The 15235-nt window shown below is 45.0% G+C and overlaps 1 protein-coding gene across 1 annotated transcript; it reads right to left on the reverse strand.

Moving 5' to 3' along the window:
* Nucleotides 1-555: 555 nt before the first annotated feature.
* LOC311128199 (anoctamin-9-like) lies at nucleotides 556-11593 on the reverse strand. The gene is made up of 24 exons (XM_084160215.1): nucleotides 11296-11593; nucleotides 9775-9846; nucleotides 9505-9627; nucleotides 9167-9309; nucleotides 9023-9072; nucleotides 8847-8905; nucleotides 8607-8686; nucleotides 7416-7550; nucleotides 7172-7265; nucleotides 7018-7078; nucleotides 6834-6916; nucleotides 6487-6591; nucleotides 6192-6356; nucleotides 6076-6112; nucleotides 5792-5903; nucleotides 5433-5490; nucleotides 5218-5315; nucleotides 4665-4864; nucleotides 4320-4472; nucleotides 4065-4209; nucleotides 3288-3410; nucleotides 2903-2996; nucleotides 2426-2538; nucleotides 556-2246 (listed from the first exon to the last, which is right to left on the reverse strand). The coding sequence occupies exons 1-24, from the start codon at nucleotides 11317-11319 to the stop codon at nucleotides 2213-2215; spliced, it is 2361 nt and encodes a 786-aa protein (XP_084016341.1). The 5' UTR covers nucleotides 11320-11593; the 3' UTR covers nucleotides 556-2212.
* Nucleotides 11594-15235: the final 3642 nt, after the last annotated feature.

Below are 15235 nucleotides of genomic sequence, written 5' to 3' on the forward strand. Positions count from 1 at the left end.
AGTATTTCTGCAACCTCACTGAATGCATTCCGGATATGAAGTGAACCCACTAAGAGGATTTATGTTTTGGAGCACTGAGAATATTTTCGGTTTAACTAGTAGAGGGGAGGAACTCTCAATGAAATTACAGGCCAGGGGACATGGATAGAATTAATAGTTTTAGCTACAGTAAGATGACATGTAGTTAGAAACTGCTTTTAGCAGACCATGTAGATGAACCCTTTTATTTTTCAGCACTTAGCCAAATCTGTTTCCACAAGGTAGGTTAGGTAGTTTAGTGCTGTATAGAACTTTGGGCTGTAGAAGAGAAGACCACTCTGCCCTCTTGTGGTATACAGACACTATGATCATAGAGGGATGTTTCATGGCAACCTTCTAATGGACCAATTGTCCCTATAACCTCTTTTTTATCTCTTTCTTTTACCTTACCTAATGTGAAAAGTTTGTTTGTTGATCAGGCTCAACGTGTTAGGAAAATAGACAGGGTGCAGTCCACCAAATGGCAGTTCATTGTGTCTACTTAGCTTACCAGGAAAACAAGTGGAGTCCTCAAGTGCACATTCTGCTGAGAGTAAAATCACTGTAGGCTTTAATTGTTGTCCCGTCTGTCCATCAAATGTGAGAAACAAATGGACAAAAATACAGTGCTCTTTCACTCAGGTGACAGAGACTGATGAGCAAAACCCAGTCACATACTGTATGTACAATATACAGTATAAAACAATACAGCAACTCAAAATGTGCACCTTCCGAACAACAATACAATATCCATATTTAGTCCATTGGTATTGGCTCAAATTATTTCTGAATTATACTTAAAAAACATATTCTTTACAAAAACTCTTGCTCATACACACAACATAAAGCAACCCTATGTTTGAATTTAAAACGGAATAACCAAATTTGTCCGACTTAATATAAAATAAAGAAATAATGCAGTGGATTAAAAGTAAAGTCAGGAGATGCATAATTATATAACAAAGATAATCTTTCACTAAGATAAATTACATTATACACACACTTCGTGATTCTATATGTTGAGAGAACATTAAGGTTACTAAAAGCATGTAAACAAGAACATATCAGGTTCATTAACAGGAAAAATCACTACAGTATTTGCAAAACAGGTTGTCACACCCTTACCAAAAATAAAACTACTGCAGCTCTTTGTAAAACATTAATAATGGCCAGAGTAAGGGAGTCAATACATTTCAACTCAGCTTTTCCATTTGTATGGCATGTACAGTTTGTGAAACAAAATCAATCCCAACTCTGATACTGTATAGGCATCCCCGCTAGGTTAACTTAATGTAGCAGGCGTAAAATAAATCTAAACACTGAAGAAGGCTGTAAAGTCGAAAAGTCTGTGTACGCTATCCCTGATGCAGTGAAAATCACTTTAAAAATTAAGCAAGCTTTATGCAACATCTTTTTGAGTAAGGACCCATCATACCTTTTTTATTTATCTGAATTCACATGTTTTACGCACCAACCAAACTGCGATGGTCACCTTTTTATTCGGAAAAATAAATTCTGAAACTACATCCCCTACATACTGGTCTTGACGAGAAGAAAAAAAAACTGTCAGGGGAGGTTCTCTTCTACACTGTTCAACCAATCCAGTAAATGTGGAGGAGGAGTTAAGATGGAGTGTCACCTTGATAATGTCCAAAAGCGGAAGTCGTGTCACAGGCTCTCTTTCCATTTCCCCTGAAAACTGGAACATCTGGTTGTTGGGGACTCAGCAGAGGCTACTACTAGGTAGACTGTATGGGTCATCCGTCATTCAAGAAAATACAATGTTATAGACCTCTTCTTATGAACCACAGTGGTGGTTTGGCATCTGGGGTCAGTCTGTCAGTCTATTGGTTCATTTATATTGGGGTACCCTTGCTTATATGTGAAATAGAGTTTGGAGCAGTCTGATCTCCGTAGAACCTCGTCGCCCCGATTCGGCTATCAAGATACGTTTGCATGCGCCACGAGTGACCAATAATCACACCGATATAAATAGCGTGTCGACCGTGTGGGGGAAAACTCTGAGGTGTTGGGAGATGGGGCTGTCCTCTCATAACGACCAGGCACTAGCTATACTGTAAGATGCTGATCTCAGGTCAGTGCAGAGAGCATCACTTTTAATTAGTATTTTTTCAAGTCTTCAAAGTCATGTGTCATGCTGGTCATGTCTCAGGATGTCCCTCCGTCACGGTCATCACACATCTGTGGACTGGCTGTACTTCATATCCCTGTCAACACACACAACCATTTGTTTTAATCAGATCATGGAAATAGCTATTCACACTATGGTGATAATAAGTTCCATGCAGCTGAAGTACGGCAACACTTCAACGGTAACACTTTATAATACATGTTCATACAAGGAATATTGTGGTAGTCTATAATCATACAGTATGTTTAAACTCACTGTAGTTCCTCTTTGAGTCTACTGAGTTTATCCTTCAGTCTGTGGTTCTTCACCAACATGGGGGAGTCAGGCACGAACCAGGCAGCAATGAATTTAAAGATGACCACTACATGCTACAGAGAGAGGTGAGAGACAGACAGGCTTGTTGAATCAAATCCATGATATTTGGCATTGCTCAATGGCCATTTGGAGTTGCAAGGATAAGGTTTTGACAAAACCCTAAACCCACCTTTTTAGCTTGGCCTTTAATAAGTGATTTTATTGTTTATGTTTGCTTTTACATCTTTAGTTTTATTGTAAAGTGTGTCACAATTTTAAATGCACTTTAAATCATGTCTGATTTTATTGTGGGTGCAGAGCTTAATTAAAATCAATAACATGGAATTCAGTGATTCCTTATGTGCCAAAACTATTCTGAAAATATTCGAAATAGTTTGATGCAAATACACATATTCACAGATGCAAAGAAAGACGTACCTCAAATAGGACGACGAAGGCAAAGCGTACAGCCATGATGAACCAGAACTGGGAAGTGAGGCTGTAGTCAACATCACTTCTGTAGTCTTTATAGCTGGAAACACACACCAGTTTCACAATCAACAGTCTCCCCCAACTACCAATTTCTCTCAACAACTATTGGTATCACTGGACTGGGTTGCTTTCTCTTTGTGACTGTATAGACTGTAGCTACATGTATGGATGCCTGGGGATAATTGGTTGCTTTGGTTTCTGATTATACAAACACTCAGTTAATATAAAAACAGTGAAATTAAGAGATGGGCTGTAGGGTTGAGCCAGGCTTTGGTAAATAGTGGCTTCCGTAGTGGTAGTATTGACCTAGTTGTGCCTCACAGATGCCCACCTGCATTGTGTAACATTGAAGCCGCTCTCTGTGATCAGTTGACTGGGGGAAAAGTCCTTACGCACGTTCAGGTCTGTTATATGAGCAGTGGATAGGGTGTCGTTGATATAGCCCTTCATACAGCTATAAGAGGGAAAAAAGGGATTATGGTCATATAAAAGCAAACCTGCAGTACCCTTCTCCAACTCATGAAGTTTTATGCAGCTAACCGTTTAGAGAACCCAAAAAATTATGGCCCACAAATCAACACAAAACATACATTTAAAAGCATACAACTTTTGTAGGTACAAGACAGCTTGCTTATGCAAAATCATATTGGAAATACATTTCCATATCCAATTGTCTGGGAATTTGGAAACAGAACTAAACTGAGAGCCTTTTTCACAAACAGCTTGAAGGGCAAACAAATAGTCACATGGTAACATGGCGAGTCAGTATTATTACAACTTTAGGATGTCCTTGACATCTGCCACCAGAGGTTACCCACAGTGCTTTGTTTGCAAATAAACCCATTTGCCCACATGAGGGCAGCATGGTTACTTACGCCAATAAAGACTAAACTAGGGAAATGTTTAACTCGATCTGCCTTACAAAGCCTTTGGAACAGTTTCAATAGAGAGAGACAGTAGCGAATGTAGTCTTTCTATCAGATGACATTATCAACATTATTACTATGGCATTCATTGCTTTAAGAGTCCAGACCATGCTCTGTGAATGGTCTACTCTAGGTTCAACCCATGCACCAGTCACTGCACAAGGTGCTACAGTAGAACTTACTGTACATCAGCTTCCCCGTTGGCACAGGGTCCGTAGTGGTAGCGGTAGACCAGCCGAGGGATGAAGTCTGAGGACACCCCAATGACTAGCCCATTGGCAATGACAGCCAGAACACCAATAGCTTCCAGAACCTTGGTCCATATACCTGAGGAATCATATTATGGGATGAGCACAAATACATACAAGCAGAAACATAAACATGGTGAGGAGTTTACCAGGGACGCACAAGCTTTTACATATACTGTTTTAACTCACCAATATCATTGGTTTTCTTGGGGACTAATCTACGTTCCAAGCTGACCATCTTGATGGCATCCAGACGGATCTCAAAGATGTTGTTGATGAGAGCCAGTAGAGGGGCCAGAGGGAAGGCCGCCACAAAGATGGTGGTGAAACTGTACTGAACAACTGCATGGAGAGAAGAGTGTAATAACGCAACAGAGATTATACATTCAATACAGGGGATTGGGAAGTCAATAAAAACAACTGGACATAATCATTTAACATAAAACAGACCATGAATTACAGTGTAAGAGAGAGATAGAGAGAATCACTTCTGTGAAATAAATGAAGACGTTGAGACTTCGTCATGTGACGCACCCATTTCCAGAAACTCATTGAAGAGACTGAAAGAGTTGACGTCATTCAGATCGTAGTTGCGCAGCCAATCCCGCAGCTTGCAGATATCACATGGGTCATGGCCCCTCTTCTCCTCTTCGTGACATGCCTTTTTGTCGCAGTGGCCACACTTCCTCTCCAGCTTCTCAGTTGTAGTCCTTCTGAAGTAACTCTTTAACCAGCTGCACAATGACATAGGACATACTAAAGTGAGAAAGTATGATGCTCCACTTTGGATGTCTAATTCAATTAATTATAATTCATTCAATTCATTAACTATAATTAATATTTGCATGAGGTTTTATCATCTGACTGTGACAGTCAAACGTTTATTTGCGTTACCAAAAGCTTATTCAACACATCAAAGGGCTTATTCTTTATGCTTTATCTTGGCCAGGTCGCAGTTGTAAATGAGAACTTGTTTACCTGGCTTACCTGGTTAAATAAAGGTGAGAAAAAAATATCCACCTATTCATTTTTGCAGAATGGATCTATGTTAAGCAGGTAGATAAGCATAGCTATATACTGTACTTACGGCACAGTAAACTCAAAGATGTTATTCAGTGTCTGTTTGAGCAACATGATGACGGCCATTTGAATGAAGAGGTCAGTGAGGCAGCCACTGGGATGACACTGGCAAGGACAGGAAAAGGCAGAGATGGTAACATTACAAAGACACTCCAAACCGTTCAACCGTATCATAATCCCATGTAAAGTAATACTTATTTTAAATAGCGATGAGCCACCCACCTCCTCCAATCTCCATTTACCAGAAATACGAACATAGCTACCTGGGCGACCGTTTATCCTATGCACAAGAACAGCGTGTTAGATTCATTAAATGTAAGTACATATGCATAAACATGTATAATACTTACACATTTACAGTTCAGGATTCAAACATTTCAAGGATCACAGATACATGGACACTACATGGACACTGTGGATACAGAAAGCACATTCTCCATACAGCTAGGCTGCCCATGACAGCTGACACAGAGCAGTACCTTACCAACTGTTTTCCCCTTGGTTTTAGGCTAGTCTGCAATCTCTAGGCCATATACTGTCAGCCTGAGACAAATATTAACACTACACATTGCACTCCGTACCTGCCCAGGAAAAATGCCACATATATGAGTGAGGAGAAGAGGGTGAAGAACTGGAAGGTAAACATCTTGACAGTGAAGCTCCTCTCAGTGGCCGCAAATGACTGTGTCTTCTCTGCAGGCAAGAGCAGCAACATTAACTTAATTCACTGACTCACTTTGCTATGTACAATTCCATCTGATAGAATAACAGAGATGAACATGTACATGCTTGATTGTAAATGAAAATGTTCAATGTAAACATATGTTCTGCTCATCCAAATGAAGATGTTCCTCTTCAGACTCACCTATCTCACACAGCTTGAAGGCCACCGCCTTGTTGATCTATCCGGGTAAGAGAGGAGAAGAGTTAGGGACTGTGCAGGTCTACATGACAAAGGTTGCTGGTTGAAGCTAAACTTACTCTGGTCATAACTTGCATGGTGATGTAGTGTAGTACAGCACCCAGCATTACTGCTACAGTGTTGGCATGGTCCCTTACAAACTCCCATGTTCCCTCTGACAACAGCACAGCAGCAACCACACGGAACACCACCAGAGCCTGGGTCAGCCCGATGATCAGAACCAACTGGTAAGAGAACACACACACAGTGAGAGAACAACATTGACTGAACCTGAGCTAAGCACAGGTATGGCCCAGGATGAAAACTGCTACATCTGTGATGCAATATGGCACTGAGTGACTGACTGGGACTGACCATGAGAGTGACCAGGACAAGGACTAGAGTGCTGCGCAGATAAGAATGGCGGAACTCTTTGGGATGGCAGTCTGGATCATTCACTACTCCCAGGATGAGCTCCTCCTGCAGGCCAGATGGAACAATATTCAGGATTATACCACAGCATCTGAGGTCATATCAATCACACAATGGGTCCCTACCATAAGATGACAGTAATCAACGGGACATTGTTTTTGTTATTTGAAAGAGTATATGCTTGGGTAATATCATTGAGTAACAGACAACCTAAATCATGCTAAAACCATCCTATAGTGTACAGTATATCCAGACATATAATGGTTTCTTAAGCCTAAGTGAAGCCGTACCTCTTCCTCACACCAGTCAAAGACTTTCCATTTGGACACAAACGTTGCTTTGTGTCTCTTCCACAGCTCCAGAAAAATGGTAGCTGGAAAAATAAAAAGGACACGAGTCATGACAAAGTCAAGATTTATCTGAATTAAAAATGTAATGGATGGAATGAATCAGTTTTATCCTGTGGAGACTTACCCCAGACTGCCATGAACATAGCAAAGGCCACCGTCCCCTCATTGTCAAACAGATGACTCATCTGCACACAAGACACATTTTGAACATAAACTTTATGAACTATTTTTTAAATAGTAAAGTTTGCAATGCAGTATGGTAGAATGACATGAGTTACCTTGGCATAGGTACAGGTGTCACGCAGCTGCCATACTTGACACCATTTGTCACACCTCGGGCACATAATGGTGTCAGACTCACAGACCTCCTTTCTGTAATATGAAGACACACAATGCACCTTCAGAAATACATGAGCGTTTTAAAAGAGGAGCAACTCCATGTAACCTATTTTTTCTTCATACTAAAATGTCAGCATCAATCAGCTTAATAAAGAGTTTGGCTCAGTGGGTCTGTCATCTCACATGAGGGGGCTGGTGTTGAAGAAAGCCAGTGCATACAGGAACACAATCACACCCAGAAGGGCTGCAGGGACCAGCAGGATGGTGTACAAGCCCAACCACAGGTAATACAGAGCCACCTTCTCTCCAAAGTAACTCCTGACAGATACAGATACATTTCAGTTTGCATGCTCAAATTCAAACCAGAAAAAGGACATTCCTATTCAGTTAACACCCCTTACTAGGTTTCCAGGTTTTTTAATTTTTATTTATTCATTAACATGGATTTTAGTGTCACAGTTTAGTGTCATCTTGATAATTTCCCTTTCACACCACTGGGGTAAATGACATGTTGTATTCCTATATGCATGCTGTATATTTAAGCAATAAGCCATGAGGGGGTGTGGTATATGGCCAATATACCACAGCTAAGGGCTGTTCTTAGCTGATTCAAACAAAGCTTGATGAGTTGGTTATTTTAATCAGCTGTGTGGTGCTAGGGCAAAAACCAAAATGTGCACCCAGGGGGCCCCCAGGACCCAGTTTGGGAAACCCTGCTTTAGATAAGCACATCACATTTGGCTGCATCGGCAAACCCAAAGTTCTATGTGGATATAACCACTAGCTGGCATACTTCCTGGTAACAGAGTTAATTGCTTTGAAAGTGAGAGAGATAGGCCTTTTCCTATTTGGGCAAAAGTCTGTTCTCCACCCTCTCTCCTCCGTGACCCGGAAACCGATAAGTGGTCAAGGAGAGTGTCCATTTTTGTAGGGAAACGGAAGACAGTCCTCCCTTCCTCGATAGCCTCCTTTTGGTGTGGAAGCAGAAGTGAATCCTACATGAGTCCTTCGCGGAAGGGTTTTGAAATCTCCCACACCCTCTTTGAATCAGCTATTGTTTTCTTGAAGGAAAAAAGCATGCAAACTTTTAAAAACGACATTCTATTGATCCTTTTATCTATAACATGTCTTGCACAACTAGCTAGCTACATTCGTTCACGTGCGATCGGAGGAGGAGTCTCATTTCATACAAGCACAATTTCGTCCACTTTCCCCCTTCTCGCCGCCTCTCCTCGATTACCTATGACCTTTTTCAAAAGGAGGCCAGGGAGGACGGAGTTGAGAGGATGCAGGAGTTGAGCAAATCCAATTGAGAAAAGGCCACTGTGAAACCAAAAGGCACAGAAACACAGCAGGATATAGAGAAGGTCTTACCTGACATCATCGACAGGCTGGGTGGTAAAGAGAGCAGACCATCGCGCCCACTTTTGTTTCAAAATCTTTTGCTTGCTCCTCTATAAAAACAGAAAGAGGCTCCTACTGTAGATGTATTTCACATCAATAAATTTCATATGGGCTACTTACGATCATACAAGGCATAAACAGCTACAATGCCCCTCAAAATTGAACAAGTAATCAGGTATACGAATAATTGAGGAGATGTTTTTTTTTAACCTCATGCAGGCAGAACGTGGCCTCAAAGACACCCTTCTCCTGGAGCTCTCTGAGGTTCTCTGTTGTGTTGAAATGAAAAGGAGGGTTAGAAGTGCCGAACAATTGAGGTCAGGGACAAGTATGTTGTTAAAGAGATCAATGGATAGATAGACATATGGAGGGAGCGCTTCACTTACCTCCTGTGTTGATATGGGTGTGGTGTAGGATGTAATGCACTACTCTGATCCTGAACGAAAAACAGGAACAAGGTAAGAGGACATGTTGGAAGTGAACGTTATTTGCATATGGAATGGCAAGAGTCAGAGTTCAATGTGTCTCACCTGGTTGAGTGAGGGATCCTGACACTCTTCCGGTCACCGCTCCAGTTGCAAGCATCAGACACTTTTAGTAGGTACCTGTACTTGTCAAAGGTCTCCTTCAGGGCCCGGACACCATAAAACACCTTGTCATCATGAAGGATTTTCTGACACAAAAACAGGCTAAGTTCATGATGAGCATTGAACCAGGAGAAATTTGATCATTTTGGGACGATTGGCCATGATGTTACAGTTTAACTTTCACACATTCTCTACAGTTGGACACATCCCAGTAAAGTAACATTTCCTCGACATTGCTCCATATGGAATTTAAGCGTGATTCAATCAAGCAACAAACTCACTGTCACTTTCATGTTTTTCTTCCTCAGGTGGTCAATAAAAGCGATCTGCTTCAGAAACTTTGGGTTTTCCTGCTCCTCAACTTTGTCAGCAACTAAAACATAATCATATGTCCTCTGCTGGTGCTGTGGGAAACATACACAAGGCTTTCTGTATTCTAGGTACTGTGTCATACAAACAGGTTGATTAATTATCACCTGTATGACTATGTATGGCTCTAAGTTACGAATGCAGTGATCTAAATAGATGGTGTGTGTTGTGTTGTGTCTTACCAGAGTTGGGAGTAATGCCTCCATGGTATTGTCAAAGCCATCCCTGTTTCTCTCCTGCAGCTCAATACCATCCTAAAACACAGGGTAACGAAGAGGAACAATGTGACATCTCTATCTAGTGATACAGGGTCTGGTCCTCCTCCCCACCTCACTGCAGTGGTCTGCCAGGCATGTGCCAGTCAGCATGGAGCACAAGGAACCTCTCAGCTAACTCATTTCACATTATGGTCATTCACTACAGCCAAATCGTCATTGTGGCCTCACTAGCCTGTGTCGAAAAAAGGGATACTAACCTAATTCCTTTTTACAGTTGGTCCATGAGATGTCAATAACACACCTCTTATAGCAGAGGGGTAAAACAAATAAAGGCAACTGGGCCATCCCTCTTGCCATATCTGTTGTTATGCATGTTTCTCTCTAAGACCTGTCAGTCTTTCACTTCCATTCTTCCAGACTCCGACAGGCTTTTCCAGATTACAGGCCCCAACACGCCGTCAGTGAAAATGTTCCATAGACTGCTCCTCACACTGAATGGGTGGGAGGGCTTGTAGGCTTTTTCTGTATAAAACGATGGGATTATTTACACCGCTGAACAAAATATAAATGTTATATTCTAAGGCCACACTGAGTTCTATGCTCTGCTATGTCTCGAGAGATGATCCAATCTTGACTGATCATATTTTGGAGGTGTGCCACTACAACCCTCTTTAGTGCAATTGCATAAGCTTTAATGAGGTAACCTGTTTCACCAGTAGCACAGCCAAGAAGACCAGGCAAACGTTGAAAGGAGGCTGGCTCTGATGTAGGGTACTGTGTAGTGGGTTGCCAGAGGAGAGCTGTCATATATCAGGCCTCAGCATCACATAAATCATAGACACTCTTCATAGCAACATGGTCCATGGTAAAAAGCTGATACCTGACAATTTCTCAAAGATCTGCATGCTTTAGATGAGGATCATGGTGGGAGACTGTTCAGCCGACTTTGAGTGAAGTTATGCTTTAGAACCCAAAGGCCAGATAAGTGACCTTTAAGTCTGAGATATTTTTAATTGGTCTGGGATTTTTGATTATTTATCTATTTTAGCCGCTGCAATGAATCTAGCCTATACATGGTCATACTACTCTGTGTTGTCAGCCCAAATAAATCACCTGTAATATGAGGGTGTGTGTAACATTTGACCCACATCTAGTCCATAGATAAGGCACTGTAGACCACTTTTGGTACAGTAACATAACACAACTCAGCATACTCACACACAAAATTATTGATTTCTGATACAGCAGTTATAGCTAGACAGAAATAGATTTGAACCTAAGATTTGCTATGACCGTCACCTCAGAAAAGTATCTAAAAAGAAGTTTCATTGCCATAATCCATGAGTGAGTATAACATTTTAAAATTACATTATTCAGTCCAACTGATCACACATTGATTTTATACTCCTTCAAAATACTGTAGGCTACATTAAAACATTTCTTAAATGGTTTGCAGGTGAGTTGTTTATAAATACTTTTCCTCACCTGCTCTGGATCCTTGAAGTACATGCTGCAATACAATCGTATTGCAAATTGAGCGAATATTGAAAATCCCCATTCACATCTTCTGTCGTTGGTGCACCGTTTTCTTCATTACTCACGAAACGTTTACCCCTACTTCTGACAGGGAGCTGTAATTATACTAAAAATAAAATATAAAAAAAACTTCTGTACTGAGCTAAAAATAAGATGACTTCACTTCCGCGTTTCTGAGTCAATCGCTTTCAGGTAGGTAGCGTCACTGCTTCTCAAAGGTGAGGCGCTGATATTGAGCGCTTCCCGTGGAATAGCAATGCGGCGGTCTGGTTATAATAGCATAATCGCTGTCGTTCAATAGGTCTACAGTTAATGACCAAAACTGAGGCTCTTTATACAGTGGGGGGGAAAAAGTATTGTAGCGACCCGCACAGACAGCTGTGTGTTATGTGTTAGGCTAGTAGATGGTTGTGTTGTACCTACCAGTACCCAGTGTTCGCGGGGTCCGACATGTCAATCAACCTGCTATCTGCCAATCACGGGAATGCCTGGAATGTTCTGATGCCGGGCATCCTGGCGGTTGGCGGAGTGGCGTGGAGGGGGGTTGGGCAGGGGGATGGAGCATTGGAAGTTAAGACCAGGTTTAGCCTTTGTTCTCTCTCTTTTTTTACGTCTGGGCTTCACAAGAGAAGGTCACGATTGGCTTGTGGGTTATCTTTCATTTATTTGGCGTGGGCTACGGCCAAACAGTAGCCTGTGTAAAGTTGGTTTAATAAACCGTCCATTCGTAAACTCAATCCTCTGTCTGGACAGTTGTTCCTTTGTGATCTAGTCAGGTCATTACATTGGTGTCAGAAGTAAAAATGTTGATAAAAGTTAGCCAGCTAGCTGGCTGACTTCTGTGGCTAGCTACCGTAGGTGAGAACGGGGGTTGAAGATGCTTCGAGGGAATCCGAAAGTGAAGGTGGAGGTAGGGGACGATTATGGCCAAGGAGGTGCGTGTGCATGGACGTCGGGGGTTCTGGCTGAGGAGATCGCCAGGGCATCGGAGCCCAGAGGCCGCTTGAGGGAGGACGTTAGAGTGATGGCGGCTGAAGCGGGCATGAGTGCTTCGTCGACTGTGTTTCGCGCGGATTCTGGTGGGCGGACCGAAGGGGTGATGTCGACGCGGCGGGACGAGGAATCTGGGGCTCAGGATGTAAACAAACATGGCGGCGCCCAGTTCCCGGCTGCGTCCGGATCCGTTAAGACCCCGAAGTATTCCGGTAAGGCGGATTGGGAAGCTTTTCATGCTCAGTTTGAACTGTTAGCTCATTTTAGGGGGTGGTCGGATGAAGATAGGGCACTGCAGTTGGCTTTATGCCTCACGGATGAAGCTCTGGCCTGTTTGATATTGATTAGCCCCGAGGACAGACGTGATTATGGTGCTTTAGTGGGAGCACTGAGGAGGCGCTATGGACAGTGTGTACAGCCCGGGCTACTGCGCTCCGAACTGAGTAATAGACGCAGGCAGCCTGGAGAGCCTCTACGGGTGCTAGCTAATGACATTGAGAGCCTCTCTCGGCGGGCATATGCTCACATGCCCCCCTCCGTGCAGAGCGAACTAGTACGGGACCAGTTCATACAGGCGCTCTCTCCTACGGAGCTGCGCATACAGACCCAGCTGGCTCATCCTGAGTCATTGCAGGTAGCCTTGGAGATGGCTTTGGAGAGGGAGCTGGTGTGGGCTGGGGCTTCAGCTGGGGCTTTGGTGGGGGTGCAGGGAGACAGACCCTCTGTGCGAGCTGGGGGGCAGAGCAGCCCGGAGCCGGAAAAGCCTGCATGGGTGGCTGAAATGACAGAACTCATTCGTGCTGTGTCGCTACAAGCGGCACGAAACACACACCCTGGTCCCAGGGTCTGCTGGGGTTGTGGCCAGCCAGGCCATCTGCGCCGAGATTGCCCCATGTCCCCCAGAGCTCAGGGAAACGGCTCGGGGTCCGCATAGACCGGGTAGTGCGGACCCCTGGCTTTCTATCCCAACCACCATCTTCTTCAGGAGGAGCCCACCGGCACAGACGGGGAAGCAAGGCTCCACTTCCCCCAGAAGCAGACGAGGGCAAGCGGATGGAGCCTGTTGTTGTGGTGGGCCGGACCTGTGTTGGGGACTTTTGTCATGTCCCTGTCACTGTGGAGGGGGTGCCCTGCTCCGCCCTGGTGGACACTGGGTCCACAGTAACCCTGGTGAGGCCAGATATTGTGCCAGGTTGGACTCAGTGTGAGCCTACAACTGTGCAGCTCCGCACAGTCACAGGTGAGCTGGCACCCATGAAAGGGAAGGGAATAATGACTCTGACAGTACATTTACATTTTACATTTTAGTCATTTAGCTGACGCTCTTATCCAGAGCGACTTACATCCAGTAGGGGGCAGGACTGTGCGTCATCCTGTGTGGGTGGCGGCTGTGCAGGACCCTTGTATCCTGGGGTTGGACTTTCTTAGGAGCACAGGCTGCCAGTTAGACCTAAATAGGGGCACACTGAGCTTCCAGGGAGGGCCGGAGGTCACCATGGCCCCTGATGTCACATTCACTCAACCCAACAAACCCTTTACTCCAACAGTTAAAGCAGCAGAGACTCATGGCTGCCCCCCCTCCCCCACATCTGGGTGTGACTTTTCCCCAGTCCCCCTGTCACCTACGGCGTTGCGTTACATTCCCCCAGCTACCTCCACGGCACAGTCCTCTGTGAGCCCGGGCCGCGCCCCCCCAGCCCAGCTACCCCAGATGGGAGGGGAGAGGACACTGTCTGCAGTGAGGGAGATATGGGGGAGGAACTGTGTTGGTCTTGACCCCGAGCAGCAGGAACGGTTGAGGCAGTTGCTGTTTGAATTCAGAGACAGCTTTGCGCTGAGTGAGGAAGAGGTGGGTCAGACTCATCTGGTGCAGCATGAGATCGACACAGGTGATGCTCGACCTATCAAGATGCGTCCCCGCCGTATCCCGCTGGCACGCCAGGAGGCGGCAGACAAGGCTGTGTTGGAGATGCAGCGGGCAGACTTCATTGAGCCCTCAGACAGCCCCTGGGCGGCGCCAGTCGTCATGGTTCCGAAGAAGGGGGGCAAGCTGAGGTTCTGTGCGGACTACAGGCGGCTGAATGAGGTAACCAGGAAGGACTCATACCCCATACAACGTATCGATGAGTCGCTGGACCTGGTTAGGGGGTCCTCCTGGTTCTCCTCACTAGACCTCCGCAGTGGCTACTGGCAGGTGCACCTCTCCCCAGAGGCCAGAGCCAAAACTGCGTTCTCCACTAACAGAGGACACTGGCAGTTCAAGGTCCTGTGCTTTGGCCTGTGCAACGCTCCAGCTACTTTTGAGCGTTTGATGGACAGGGTGCTGGATGGCATCCCCCGACAGCAGTGTCTGGTATACCTCGATGACATCCTGGCCCATGGCAGCTCCTTCCAGTCAGCCCTGGGGGCGCTACGGTGTGTGCTGGAGAGGGTGGCTGCCACAGGTCTGAAGCTCCACCCCGAGAAGTGCCACTTCATGAGGAGAGAGGTGTCCTTCTTGGGCCACAGAGTGGGGAAGGAGGGGATCAGCACCATGGAGGACAAGGTAGCGGCTGTCAGAGACTGGCCCACCCCCACCGACCAGCGTCAGCTGAAGAGCTTCCTGGGCCTGGCCTCGTACTACAGGAGGTTTGTACGGGGCTTCTCAAGCGTTGCTGCTCCACTGAACCGCCTGCTGCCGAAGGACAAGGCTTTCACTTGGACAGTGGAGTGTGAGGAGGCGTTCAACACCCTCAAACGTGCACTGATCGAGGCCCCCGTGCTCGCCCCCCCTGACCTCACATTGCCCTTTATCCTGGACACAGACGCGAGCAATGTGGGCATGAGTGGGGTGCTGGCCCAGGTGGGGCCAGAGGGGGAGAGAGCGGTGGCGTACTTCAGCAAAACATTTGACAAA

The sequence above is a fragment of the Coregonus lavaretus genome (genome assembly GCF_964263955.1).
Source record: "Coregonus lavaretus genome assembly, chromosome: 4".
In the NCBI taxonomy this organism is placed as follows: domain Eukaryota; kingdom Metazoa; phylum Chordata; class Actinopteri; order Salmoniformes; family Salmonidae; genus Coregonus; species Coregonus lavaretus.

Coding starts and splice junctions, on each gene's coding strand:
- LOC311128199 (XM_084160215.1), bottom strand. CDS start 11,319: ATGTACTTCAAGGATCCAGAGCAG. Junction 9,628..9,774: donor AGGCATTACTCCCAACTCTG/GTAAGACACAAC, acceptor TGTTTCCCACAG/CACCAGCAGAGGACATATGA. Junction 7,551..8,606: donor CAGCCTGTCGATGATGTCAG/GTAAGACCTTCT, acceptor TGTATCTGTCAG/GAGTTACTTTGGAGAGAAGG.